This window comes from Aspergillus clavatus, genomic scaffold, assembly GCF_000002715.2.
Source record: "Aspergillus clavatus NRRL 1 1099423829796 genomic scaffold, whole genome shotgun sequence".
NCBI classification, from domain to species: domain Eukaryota; kingdom Fungi; phylum Ascomycota; class Eurotiomycetes; order Eurotiales; family Aspergillaceae; genus Aspergillus; species Aspergillus clavatus.
The window spans coordinates 726,983-739,043 of NW_001517103.1; the positions used below are offsets into that span (position 1 = coordinate 726,983).

At 52.3% G+C, this 12,061-nt stretch overlaps 7 protein-coding genes across 7 annotated transcripts, besides 2 other annotated features; 4 read left to right on the forward strand and 3 right to left on the reverse strand.

Annotated features, from left to right (window-relative positions):
- Window positions 1-313: 313 nt before the first annotated feature.
- Window positions 314-853, forward strand: ACLA_063060 (GNAT family N-acetyltransferase; the record flags this gene model as incomplete). Its single annotated transcript, XM_001273764.1, has 1 exon — window positions 314-853. The coding sequence occupies one exon, from the start codon at window positions 314-316 to the stop codon at window positions 851-853; it is 540 nt and encodes a 179-aa protein (XP_001273765.1).
- Window positions 854-2,213: 1,360 nt separating this feature from the next.
- ACLA_063070 (lysoplasmalogenase) lies at window positions 2,214-3,002 on the forward strand (the record flags this gene model as incomplete). Its single annotated transcript, XM_001273765.1, has 1 exon — window positions 2,214-3,002. One exon carries the CDS (start codon window positions 2,214-2,216, stop codon window positions 3,000-3,002), a length of 789 nt encoding a protein of 262 aa, XP_001273766.1.
- A 292-nt stretch (window positions 3,003-3,294) lies between these two features.
- Window positions 3,295-4,337, forward strand: ACLA_063080 (alpha/beta fold hydrolase; the record flags this gene model as incomplete). The annotated part of the gene is made up of 2 exons (XM_001273766.1): window positions 3,295-4,114; window positions 4,261-4,337. The coding sequence occupies 2 exons, from the start codon at window positions 3,295-3,297 to the stop codon at window positions 4,335-4,337; spliced, it is 897 nt and encodes a 298-aa protein (XP_001273767.1).
- Window positions 4,338-5,357: 1,020 nt separating this feature from the next.
- Window positions 5,358-5,383: a microsatellite.
- Window positions 5,384-6,021: 638 nt separating this feature from the next.
- Window positions 6,022-6,948, forward strand: ACLA_063090 (putative homocysteine S-methyltransferase; the record flags this gene model as incomplete). Its single annotated transcript, XM_001273767.1, has 1 exon — window positions 6,022-6,948. One exon carries the CDS (start codon window positions 6,022-6,024, stop codon window positions 6,946-6,948), a length of 927 nt encoding a protein of 308 aa, XP_001273768.1.
- Window positions 6,028-6,056: a microsatellite.
- A 55-nt stretch (window positions 6,949-7,003) lies between the features above and the next one.
- ACLA_063100 (class II aldolase/adducin family protein) lies at window positions 7,004-7,980 on the reverse strand (the record flags this gene model as incomplete). Its single annotated transcript, XM_001273768.1, has 3 exons — window positions 7,004-7,360; window positions 7,412-7,719; window positions 7,770-7,980. 3 exons carry the CDS (start codon window positions 7,978-7,980, stop codon window positions 7,004-7,006), a joined length of 876 nt encoding a protein of 291 aa, XP_001273769.1.
- A 399-nt stretch (window positions 7,981-8,379) lies between these two features.
- ACLA_063110 (GFA family protein) lies at window positions 8,380-8,910 on the reverse strand (the record flags this gene model as incomplete). The annotated part of the gene is made up of 2 exons (XM_001273769.1): window positions 8,380-8,733; window positions 8,824-8,910. 2 exons carry the CDS (start codon window positions 8,908-8,910, stop codon window positions 8,380-8,382), a joined length of 441 nt encoding a protein of 146 aa, XP_001273770.1.
- Window positions 8,911-9,114: 204 nt separating this feature from the next.
- ACLA_063120 (putative proteinase) lies at window positions 9,115-11,413 on the reverse strand (the record flags this gene model as incomplete). Its single annotated transcript, XM_001273770.1, has 6 exons — window positions 9,115-9,348; window positions 9,412-9,472; window positions 9,532-9,607; window positions 9,659-10,909; window positions 10,962-11,151; window positions 11,222-11,413. 6 exons carry the CDS (start codon window positions 11,411-11,413, stop codon window positions 9,115-9,117), a joined length of 2,004 nt encoding a protein of 667 aa, XP_001273771.1.
- Between the last annotated feature and the right edge of the window lie 648 nt (window positions 11,414-12,061).

Consider the following 12,061-nt stretch of genomic DNA (forward strand, 5'->3'; position numbering starts at 1 on the left):
CTGCCACAAACATTTCAGGCCCCTGTTGCGATGAGAATCGTGATAGTCATAGGTCGGTAATCTGATGAGAGTGCTGAGGTTCTAAATGAAAAGCAATTGCTATCCTCAGAGGGCAACAGGCACAAACAATGGTTGAAATCTTGAGCTTGGAAACGATCCGCGGCCCGCTCGAGATACGAAAACCGAGTCAGGAAGCGATGACTCACTATCATCAATAAGACACTCGTATTTCCGCTGATATATAAACAGTTGCAAACCTCTCCTACGGCACTGCAGGATCACAAAATTCTTCAAGCCTGACAACTCCATCACAATGAGCACCTCGACGCCACCCCTCCCCAAGACATGGACAAAGGGCGCATACCACATCTCAACAGACTCCTCTCTCATCCCTCTCGAAACCTTCAACGAGTGGCTCGCCTCAGACGACTTCTACTGGGCCGGTGCACTGCCGCTGGATGTCCTGAAACAGACCCTCGAAAACTGCCTCTGCTTCGGCCTCTACTACACGCCAGAGCAGCAAGAAGAATCCGCAGTAAAACCCACTGCGGATTTTATCGGGATCGCCCGCTGCATCACAGATTACACTACTTTCATCTACATCACCGACGTCTATGTACACTCCAGTCACCAGGGCCAAGGGCTGGGGAGCTGGCTGATGGACTGTGTCGGCGAGGTCATTGACGCCATGCCGTATCTGCGGCGGAGTATGTTGTTTACAATGGACTGGGCGCGCTCGGTGCCGTTTTATGAGAAGATTCTGGGAATGAGCGTCACTGAATCTAAGAGTGGCGAGGGAATGGCGATGATGATGCGCAAGGGGAGAGGGTATCCTCAGACCATGGCAGGTTGAAGCAGGGCCGATTGAAACGATGCTCTCAATTTGACAGTGACGATATCTGAACAGACGAGGGGATAGGGTACATGGCTGGTTGGCTCGAGATTTATTCGCCGGGTAGAGTTCGATGGAAGTATGTTTTGTCTACTTACACAGGAACCGTTTCCAACCGAAGCAGGGGTTTAGAACCGGTGCGTTGTATGACCATAAATAGAGAGAGACAGATAGAGAGGAGGCAAGACTCGAACGATGGAGCAGCCGCGTTCAAAACAATAGGCGAAATATTGTCCAATAAAACCGAATACAATATATCTTCACCCTCCTAGGATCGGTTCGGGGTGTTCATCAGGGTACTTTCATCCGACCCCCTGTACACCCAGGGTCAGTGAAGTGAGGACTGCATGGCCCTAAGCCCAGAATTACCAGCCACAACGCCGGTATAATCAGGGAAAAGGCACTCATGATAATCACCTTCTCTGGCTGGCTATCCTATCCTTCCTCCGGTTGCCAATCAGTGCACAGAGCTTATCCCACTTTGCTGAATCTTTGCTGAATGGGACAGAATCACATCAGCGTTCGCTGGCGAAGATGGACGCAAGCGGATCCTGACCCTAATATTGCTTGTAGATGGACGTTCCGGCTTATAGGAAGTCACTCGGGGGACTACTCTCGTTGGAATAGGTCGGCAATGCCTGGGAAGTTACTCACTACGCGAAGGCGGATGCGTTCCCTTCAAGGAGGAAGTGTATTTCGACACACCCTCGGGGGTTATCCAGATGACAGTAACCATAACGACTCGGAGTGATCTGCTTGTGTTATTGCGTCCATCCTGACCGAGTTACCATCACCAAAGGACACATCTGCTGAGGTGGACAAGATGGGCTGTGCTACGGTTGAGCATGTGGGATATGATTGTCTCTTTTTCGACGAGGAGAGTTTCTTCCCACATAGTGTGACCCGGAGAAGATAGAGGTAGTAAGATAGAGCCAGCATATTGTCTTCCATCTCTATTACATCAGGTAGAGAAGACTATCTTGAAGCCATTCATTTATCAATATATGTCTGTTGTCCCAATAACAAGGGCAGCATTCCACCTTTTGATTTATCTCATAAGAGAAATCAACATGATTAGATCGTCAAAAGACGTTTCTCCGATTTATTCTGAAGAGCACACCCTTAAAAGACTTAACAAGCATATGAAAATGAATGCCGAGGTTCCCAGGGGCATTTCAGGCCCCGCATAGCTAAGTACTTGACTTATTCTTAGCGCGATCATCGTCCCTGAACTGCAGTCCTGACTTCCAAGGCTTTATTCAAGTCTACTTGACGTTCCTCTTCATGAATTTGCACCCTCCAGCTTCAGATATATCTCAAAATGGCAGCAAATATCTGGATGCCCCCTTTCCCCGGCCCACAACTGCTGCTGGGCACCCTACCTTTACTGGTGCTCTCGGAGTCTGGGTCTCGCTCCCATGCTGGAACGATGCTTTTCAAAATGCTCTCCTCAGTGGCGTTTATTCTCGGGCCGCTTCTCACAACCTCGACTGAATGGTCCCCGTATCGCCTTTCAATTACCACCGGTCTTTTCTTCTCCCTCGTTGGAGACTTCTTCTTGCTCCCTTCCCGCAGTGAATTTTACGATCCACCATCCCCAGACCAGAAGAAAGGGGAAGTTTCAATCTCCTTCCAACTGGGCGTCGTCGCATTCGCATTGGCTCATATTGCCTACATTGTCGCCTTTCTCCGAGCCAGTCAAGGCATCTCAGCAAACACCCTTGCAACCACATTCATCGCGACTATGGTCCTTGCAAAGTGGCTCGGTGTGATCTACCCTCCTGAATCTTCATCACCATGGAGCAACCTGCTCAGCCTCAGCATTGCGCCCGATATGAAGCCTCTGGTTCTGGTATATGCGTTGATCATTAGCGCGATGTTCGCCGTTGCACTGGCAACTACTTTGCCAATGTCAGCCAGCACTTGGCTGTCCCAACGCGCGTTTGGGGCGGCGATGTTCGTGATTAGCGACCTCTTTGTGGCCAAAGATGCATTTGGAAAATCGTCCGCTACTCGAAAGCGAGGCTGGCTTCAAATCGCAGTGGGATATGGGCTGTACTTCTGGGGGCAGATGGTCATAGCAGGGACGGTAGAAGGGGGTATAGTGTAGCGTCTGAGTTGCTTTCCTGCTTCTTTTTTTTTTATTTTCACTATTCTTCGACCGCAATCACGCTTTTGAGTGATTCCTCCCTCTAGAATGTATATGGTAGTCCCTGATGCATACAGTCTTTCGAGAGCGCAGAGAGTAAGCCGCCTCAAATGGACTGGGATGGCTGACTGTGCCTCAGCGGGGATCTTTTTGGAGACAACAGGATCCTACCGATTCAATGCCATCAATCATTCCTTCATTCCATCAACTGACAGAACAAATGTATTGAGATTTATATATTTATGGGCCAACAATGGAAGGTAGCACATCCAAATACACCATGATCTCCATCGGCACGCACCGTCTCTCCTTCTCCACCAGCGGTCCCCCACGCAGCCCATCCGAGCCCATCGTAGTCTTCATCCCCGGCGCAGGGGACGTCGCTTCATCGTACTGCGCCGTCGAACGTCTTGTCGCAGCTTTCTCCCCGCTATTCCTGTACGACCGCTCCGGCCTCGGTCGCAGCGAGGCCGGTCCCCATCCCCCATCAGCTACCACCGCAGCAAAGGAACTCCACGCGCTTCTGGACGCCGCCAAAATTCACCCACCCTTGATCCTGGTGGGCCATTCCTACGGCGCAATCATAGCCAGGGAGTACCTCCACCTCCATCCCACGGACGTAGCCAGCATGGTTCTAGCCGATGCCTCGACAGAACGAGTCCCAGGACTGTTCCGGGACCCGGATCTCGACATCGACGCTGTGCTAGGCGGTCTGAGCTTTGCCAAGGTCACGGGTCTACGGGATACGGCCCAGCTCTCGCGCGAGGAGTGGAGGGTTCGAGCGATGGATATTGCGCGGGGGAGAACGACGTGGCAGGCTGAAACCAAGGCTAGGGATGAAGTTTGTGCCACACTCGGAGAGAAGGAGCAGTATCGAACGCAGGCGCTCGGGGATCGACCGCTGAGTGTCATCCGGTGTCATGGGTCGCTGGACTATGGACGGGTGTATGAGAAGGGGGTCGAGGCGGGTAACGGCACGGCGGCGCAGCGCAGGGCACTCCGGGAGTTGTTGCATGGGTGGGATGAATTGGATCGTGAGATGCAGGAGGCGCAGCTGCAGCTGTCGAGGACGAGTAGGATTGTTTATTTACCCGATTGCGGTCACCATGTACATTTGATACGGCCGGATGTGGTGGCAGAGGAGGTTCGATGGGTGAAGGAGCAGATAACTTGTAGTTCGAGAAGTAGTCTTTGACCTTGCAACTATTGTCCATACTAGGGATTGTAGCAAATGCTACTGGCAGGGTCATTGTCTACAAGTCAGAAGTCGATGTGTTCACCCAAGCCTGGTTGTAAGTAGGAGCACCATTGCCAATCTATCTAATTTTGCCACTATTCCTAATTGAATGAAAAATGGGGACTATGCCACAATTCTTCAGGATGTCAATATGTACACCTTACATTTCGTCCGCAGAATGACACAGGAATGCATGTTCTCTACATATTATCCATTTCGGGAGGATACTTGCATCCGAAAGGCCTGGCAACTGCCATCACGAGAACCTGGGGTTGGGCCTACGTCGAGAAATAGGCAGGCAGACCGGAGCCGCATGCTTCTATTCGTACATCGAACACAGTTCCACAGCCCTTTGAGCCAATAGCACATACACCGAAGCTGAAGTTTGAGACATATGACCATACGATCACTGATGGCGTTGCAGTACTAGTGGATATCTTGAAGCCACACACTGCGCATCTAAAAACCACTTCCTTGGACTGCCCAAGGGCTCGGGCAGCGTTGTGAGTAATAGAGTGGTGCATTCCTTGCATGCATGCCGTGTGGGATGCCTCCCTCCAAGATGGCTATATGCGCGTATCGCATTGGACGGAAGCACTTTCCATTAGTTCCTGAACACCAATTAAAAAAAAAAAAGGTGTGTAACGCGCACACGCCGCGTCAATCCCAGGACCACAGGTAGCCGGCGTAAGGGTCATTGTTCTACAGGCTAAAAAGGAATGCGTCGACAGCCGTCATTGGGATGAATTGTAAGTATGCATGGATTCCATTGGAAATAGTTCTAAGCGACCACGCACAAGCGTGAGGTTCGTCCAGACTTGAGGCACACTGGGAGTGCCGATCTTCAACGTTTATTCTGACTCCACGCTAATGCGCGAACTTGATGAGGAAAGATTGCTGCACTTCTGTCGATGCCACTAGACGATCGTGGGTGCTGGCGATCCAATGGCTGTGACCATGTTGACCACCGTCCACTAGAATCAAGACTGAAATGATATCAGCTTATATCTCGTCCGAAGCCACCCAATTGCCCGGCATCATCAGCGATAGCGTGGTGCTGCCCCTCCCCCGTATCTTCTTGGATGACCGAATGGATGACCGAATGGGATCTCTGGTGACCAAGCGATTTACTTGAAAGGGCTGCCTGCATGCAGATGGTTGGCCCTGCAGAGGAAAGGAGTGGATGGCTACTGGCGCAAGGCCCAGCTTGGATTGTGCTCTGCAGCATTCTCTGTTCCCGAGCACGAGGGACTCTGGGTTCACCTTTCTCTCGTCAAAAGACTGCAGAATCCGTGGCAAACTTACTCCTGATATGGCTGGCTAGAGGCTGAGTACACCCTCCTGGTCCAGGAATGTGGTGTACAGTGTCAGTTTTGCCCTCGAGATTTCCAGCTGCGGCATGCCTGATTGACTGGCTGTAGACACGGCGAACAGCTACTGTGTGTCCTACTGGTGTTCGTATATGCAGCTGCCGTCAATCTCTACCAAATGTATTCCCAAAGATCCCACACAGCGTTGAACCAAAACGCTAGTTGCCTAGCCACCCAAACGCCTATCGCAGAGCAAGGAACGAATAGCCAGAGACCTGATGACTCGAGCCAGTCGAAACACGCCCCGAAGGCGTGATATTTAAGTTCCTGTCGCAACCCAAGTTCGCAGGTCTAGCACAACTTGGCACTCTCTAAACCATACTCATACTGAACACCTTGATTCACAAGCCCACCAATAACAAGACTTGTCAAGATGACCCTCCCCCAGCTCTTCTCCCCCAAGCTCTTCCTCGCCGAATGCGGCACGGACACCATGCTCGTCTACAAAGACAAGATCCCGCTCCCCTGCTTCTCCTCCCTGCCTCTTGTGAACACCGAGCCCGGCCGCAAGATCATTCTGCATTACTATAAGGTGTACATCGAAATCGCCACGGCCAACGGCACCGGTATCGTGCTGGATACGCGCACCTGGCGCGGCGCAGCGCCCTGGGCCCAGGCTCTCGGGCTCTCCGTCGCCCAGCTGCTCGAGCTCAACCGTGGCGCGGTGCGGCTGGCTAAAGAAGCGCGCCGCGCGGCAACTGTGCCTGTTGCAATCAGCGGGACCATGGGTCCGCTGCGGGATGCATACGAGGACACGACGGACCTCCTCACGCTGGAGGAGGCGAGGGCGGGATACCGCGAGCAGGTGTATGTGCTTGCTGATGCGGGCGTGGATCTGCTGACACTGCTAACGATGACGAATCTGTGTGAGATAATTGCGGTGGTGGAGTTGGCGAGGGAGGTGGGGTTGCCGGTTGTGGTGTCGTTTATGGTGCAGGAGGATGGGAGGATGCTGGGCGGGCAGAGTCTGGAGAGCGCGATAAGGACCGTCGATGACCGGACGGGTGGGTATGTCTCCTACTATGGGGTGAACTGCGTGCATCCGCTGCGTATTGTGAACGCACTGCGGGATATGCCGGAGGATGTGCGGAGTAGAATTGGAATGATCAAGGGGAATGCGAGCATGAAGAGCCATCATGAGCTGGATAACACCGATACTTTGGATCGGGGAGATATTGCTGTGTTTACGGCAGGGGTCGAGCAGGTCCTGGCGTATGTACCCAACCTTAGGGTTCTGGGGGGATGTTGTGGCACGGATGAAGAGCACCTCGAGGCTGTTGCCAAGCGGTGCATCAAATAGTTTGCTTGTACTCAGTGCAGTTGATGCAGTGTTCTCACGTCTTTTGATTGATTACCTACTCCAAATAGTCTCCGTTTGTCTCTTTATGAATAACATCGAACAATGGCTTTGCACTGAACCAACCAGCCCCCGGTGTCCCGACTACCTTGTATGAAAACGCCGCCTCGGCATCGCCAATCTTGATGGTTGAACCTCCTCGTCCGGCCGCTGCCGCATCGGCCAGCAACTGCGCATAGCAGCATTTCTCCAAGCTTACGAACCAAAACACCGTTTCCTCAACCGTCCGCCCAACAGTCAATAGCCCGTGGTTCTGCAGCAAAGCAGCCTTCTTGTCCTCCAGAGCTTGGGCGATATACTTCCCTTCTTCTTCAGCGAGGACAACACCGTTGAACTGCTTGTAGACAATGTGGTCCTGCCACTGTCAGTCGGGAGGCGAATACTAGAAGGGGGGAGCAGATCTCACATTGTAGAATGCACATGAGTCCTGCGTGATGATATCTAAAGGACGACCCAATGCGCAGAACGCCCTCCCATAGATGCTATGGCTGTGCGCCGCACAGAGGACATCGGGTCTTGCCGCATGGATGGCAGAGTGAATCATGAAGGCAGCTGCGTTGAGCAAGCGCACCTCGCCTCCGTCAATAACCTGGCCTTCGTGATTGACCCGGATCAGATCAGATGCCTTGATGAGCGAGAACGCAACGCCAAACGGGTTGACCCAGAAGGTATCTGGTTCAACTGGATCGCGCAGGGTGATATGGCCGGCCACACCTGACCCCGTCAACAATAGCATTCTCAGACTCGATACCAGTGGAGCATACCCTCATCGTATCCATTTTTGCCAAAGATGCGAAAGGCAGCGGCCAGACGGCCCTTGAGGTATTCGCGCTCCTTCATTTTGTCCTCGAAGACCGGCATTTGGGGCATGGCAAACTTGACCTTGGCTTTTTGCGCTCCGGCTTCCTGGGCTGACTGTGGGGTTTGGAGGGTGACATTGGCGGCGATGGTTTCGGTGGCAGTTGGAGGAGACATTTTGACAGGCACTTCACTTGATGTAACTATCTTCCTATCGGGAGTTGAAGGGAATAGTTGGGAGGCAAGTATAGAGGGATGTATAATGCTAGAAGATGAGACAAGGATCGCTGGATGATGGACGCGTGGAGTCATCAAGTCAGCCTGAGAATTCGGGCGGGGTAATGTAGGGGATGCGCGCTGCGACTGCCGACAACCACCGAGGTTGACACGCGTATCGGTCCTACATTCAAGAATCACCTTACTTGCTTGTTGATACCCCTTTTGTGATCCGAGGCGCATGCCCGATGGGCTTGTGGTATGGATTCCACGGAGTATCGAGCAGACCTCAGAAGGCATGACATGATTTTGACCGACTATATACATCAATCCCAACTGTTGCACACCGGCATTGACCACCTACATCGACGCATCAAGCCTCTGCACATTCTCCTCCTTCATCGCGTCAACCCACTTGTCCTTCCGTTTGCACCAAAGCTCCACCACCAGCTCCCCGCACTCTTGCCGATAGGGCTCATCCAGCGTGCCAGTCTTGATCACTATCCTTCCATGATCGCCGCTTGGCTCCGATGTAAAGTGCGCTCCGCAGTCCCCGCAGAACATGCGGGGAACGTCCAGGCCCTCATCCGACTTGTCGATGAAGAGTTTGGGCTGGCCCTTTGTCCAGTGCAGGCCAGATTTGGGGACAACGATGTTGGCGGAGAATCCGGAGCCCGTATATCGCTTACAGTTAATGCAGTGGCACAGAATGACCTGTCGTGAGCATGAAAGGTTAGCTCATTGGCTCACGGATGGCACCATGGTAGGGTGGCTGTGGATATTGGGCAATTAAGGTAAAAGGACCTTGGGAGTTGGCTCGGAAGCGGGGAGATCGATCCGATAGGTGATGGCGTTGCAGAGGCAAGTGCCGGTCATGGATTTTTGAGCCATGGTGTCGGATAGGTTTGAATAATATATGTGATTCGAATTTGAATTTGGATGAAGAGTCTCGCAGCATTTGACACGTTGAATGCTTGTCTTTGTTTTGACCAGAGGCAGAGGGATGATTATGTAAGCGAGCACCCCGCACCAACTAATTCCGAGCTGTTTCTCGATTCAATATACGGAGTATACCATCGCAGATCTCTCAGGACTTCAGAAAAGAGGCAGCCGCCTTTGCTTCATCGAACCCCAAAGCTGGATCCGATTTATCGATGCCTCATGAAGCGCACGATCACCGCGATCCAGCGTCTCAATCGTGCCCGACTCCCCGAGGAAAGGCTTCATCTCAGCACTGCACAGCGTTCCAACATCTGGCAATACTCCGCTCTGAAAGTATGCGCGAATGGCTTTGCTGACACACACCGATGGCGCAGCTAGGGTGGTATGCTATAATGGGTTAACCTTGTGATCTACGGTCGGGTCACAGAAAAAGGAGAATTTGACACTCACCCCTTCGGAATCTTGCTCGAGTACGACTGAACCGGGGAAGCCTTCAGACATCTTGTGCGCACTGTCCAACATCAATAACTGAGTCCAAGTGGTGAAAACTAGAGGACGTGGAGGTTATACCTTCGCAAAGGAGTTACAGGATCCAGGGTGTTGCTGACGAAAAGAATCGGGTGAGATGTATCGCCCGCATACGGTCCTGGTCCCAATTAGCAAAGGAACAATAGCTACGGCTTACTTGCCGACAAACCTTTCAACTGCCACTTTCCTTGTGGCTTGAACCCCACGCAGCCCAGCCCGATGGTAGCCCAATAGTCTCCCATCACAGCGCTCTGGTCTTTGAGGGATTTCCATAGCGTCTTGAAAGCTTCCTGATCCAATCCACGGAGATATCCCGCATCGGTACAGAGGATGGCAGACGTCGCGTACAGTTCATTGTCCCCTTGGTCCTGGCACTCAGGCGACCAAGGGCCAGCAGTCGCACATTGCTCGGACGGACACGAGGGTGAGCGTTGAAGCTGTTTGAAGCTTGCTATTGCGGATCCGTCACCTTCCGCCAGTGCCTTTGCGAACTGTGCCAGGATGGGAAATACCAGAAGCGGCTGGTACATGGAAATGCGCTGGATGATATTCAGATCTGTCCATGTGACGACTTCTGGTCCACGGCTGGCTGACGGCGCTACTGGCACCGACGCATTGTAAAGTGCGCTCTGGAGTTCTAGATATGCAGCTTTGATGGCGGCTGGGCCGCCCTGGGTGTAGAAAGGACAGCCATCCGACCCAACGGCATCGCAGTAGAGTGCGAACCGGTCGAAAATTGCATCGGCATCGACGATTGACTCTGGCCCCTTCCCCGTATAATACTTCTCTGAGTCGACCACGCCGTCCAACACGGCCCGCTCAATTCGATTTGGGAACATCGTGGCAAAAGTGGCACCGAGAACGGTCCCGTAGGAAAGGCCCCAGTACAAAAGTTTCTCTGCGCCTTTGTTCCATCTGCTGCGCGTCGCAATGGGCTGTTGCGGATCATACCCTTGCATTTGATCGTGTCTCTGTTGTTCCACCTGGCCCTGCTTTCCCCGCCATTCGCCATGCCGCTCTATAATCTCGAGCATATCCCTAGCGACCGGAGGTGTGTTGAGATGTTCACCAAGTGCTTCGTCGGATCCTTCCGGAACATATAACAGCGATTCAGAGCAAGCCGCATTGAGAGCAAGGGTGCGTTGCCAATTGCGCATCAGCGAGTGGTCCGAACTACCCAGCATACCTTCTGCTTCGAGCTGAAGCTCCCAATTCTTCCGAGAGAAAGAGTCTGGGAAGCAGCTGAAGCCCGGCGTGGTATTGTTGACACCCCGCGGATCAAAGCCGATGATATCGAAGTATCGATCGGAAGACTCCTCATATGCCGTAGATACTGTAGGGTTCGCTTCCGCATCAACTATGGTCTGCATGTCTCGGCCTATTAGAAGAGCTTGTCCAACCCCAGATCCCCCTGGACCGCCTGCATTGAATCGGTCACTAGCTGCTGCAGATACTTGTAAAAGGCGTCATACCAGGATTCACCAAGATTGGTCCACCATATCGCGAATCTGTCACCGGGACTTGCGCGGGTAAGCGGACAATAGCGATGGCCATCTGACGCCCTTGACCATCTGCACGGTGATAGTCCATAGGCACCTCCAGGCGGGCGCATTGAAACCCGTCGAAACAATCGTGGTATTCCAGCGATTTGGAAGGCGTGATCTACAGTTGAAGTTTAGAACATATAGATACCAGCATGTAGAACAAAAATTCTCCCAGAAATCATACACACCTTACTCCATTCAAAGCCACTTTCCGCAGAAGCCTGCGTCGTCGCTGGGTATTGATAGCTTCTCCCAGGAAACATCCACCACAGCGAACCCGCCAATCCCATCAGCGCCAGCGCGATGGGACAAGCCGTGTTCTGGCGCCGAGGAACCTCTGGCGACAGCGGGGAAGAACCATTCTGCTTTTCTGTAACCATGGGTGTGGGAGTATCACTATGAAGCTTGGTAATGTGTCACAGGGATGTGCAACAGCTGAATATGACAAGATGTGGGAAAAATCAAATCCCAGATAGTTAAAAGCTGACAGCGCACGGATGGAGTGCGGGAAACTCGGCGGACCGAGCGGAGCTGCAGCGATCTGCTCTGCTATGTATCTGCTTGTAAGGATCTCTAAGAGAGAGAGATGCCTTAGCTACCCAGTGCGCTACTATATAGGTCTGGATCCATGAGTTGTCTGGCAACTTGCGGTAATGTTGGTCTTTTAGCCTTATGGTCTGTTAGAATCTAGCTAGCATTCTTATAATTTACCGTGAGTTGCCGGTCACTAGGTAGTTAAGGGATTGATTCTTAGAGCTAGTGGTTAGAATAGATTTTCTAGCTTAGTGGTGCAGTATGACCTTATAGGCTTAGGATTAGATTACTTAATCACCTAGGGTGGCTAATAGGTAGTGGCTGCAAGGCTGCCCCTAGGGGCTAGATATATAGATGTTATAGCAGCTAAGGGCTAGAGGTGCCTAATAGGTATAAGACCTGCTCCCTAGGGATAGGCTTTAAGGTAAAGCCTTAAGAGGGGGAGGGTAGTTATAAGGATCTCTAAAAGAGAGAGATACCTTAGCTACCCAGTG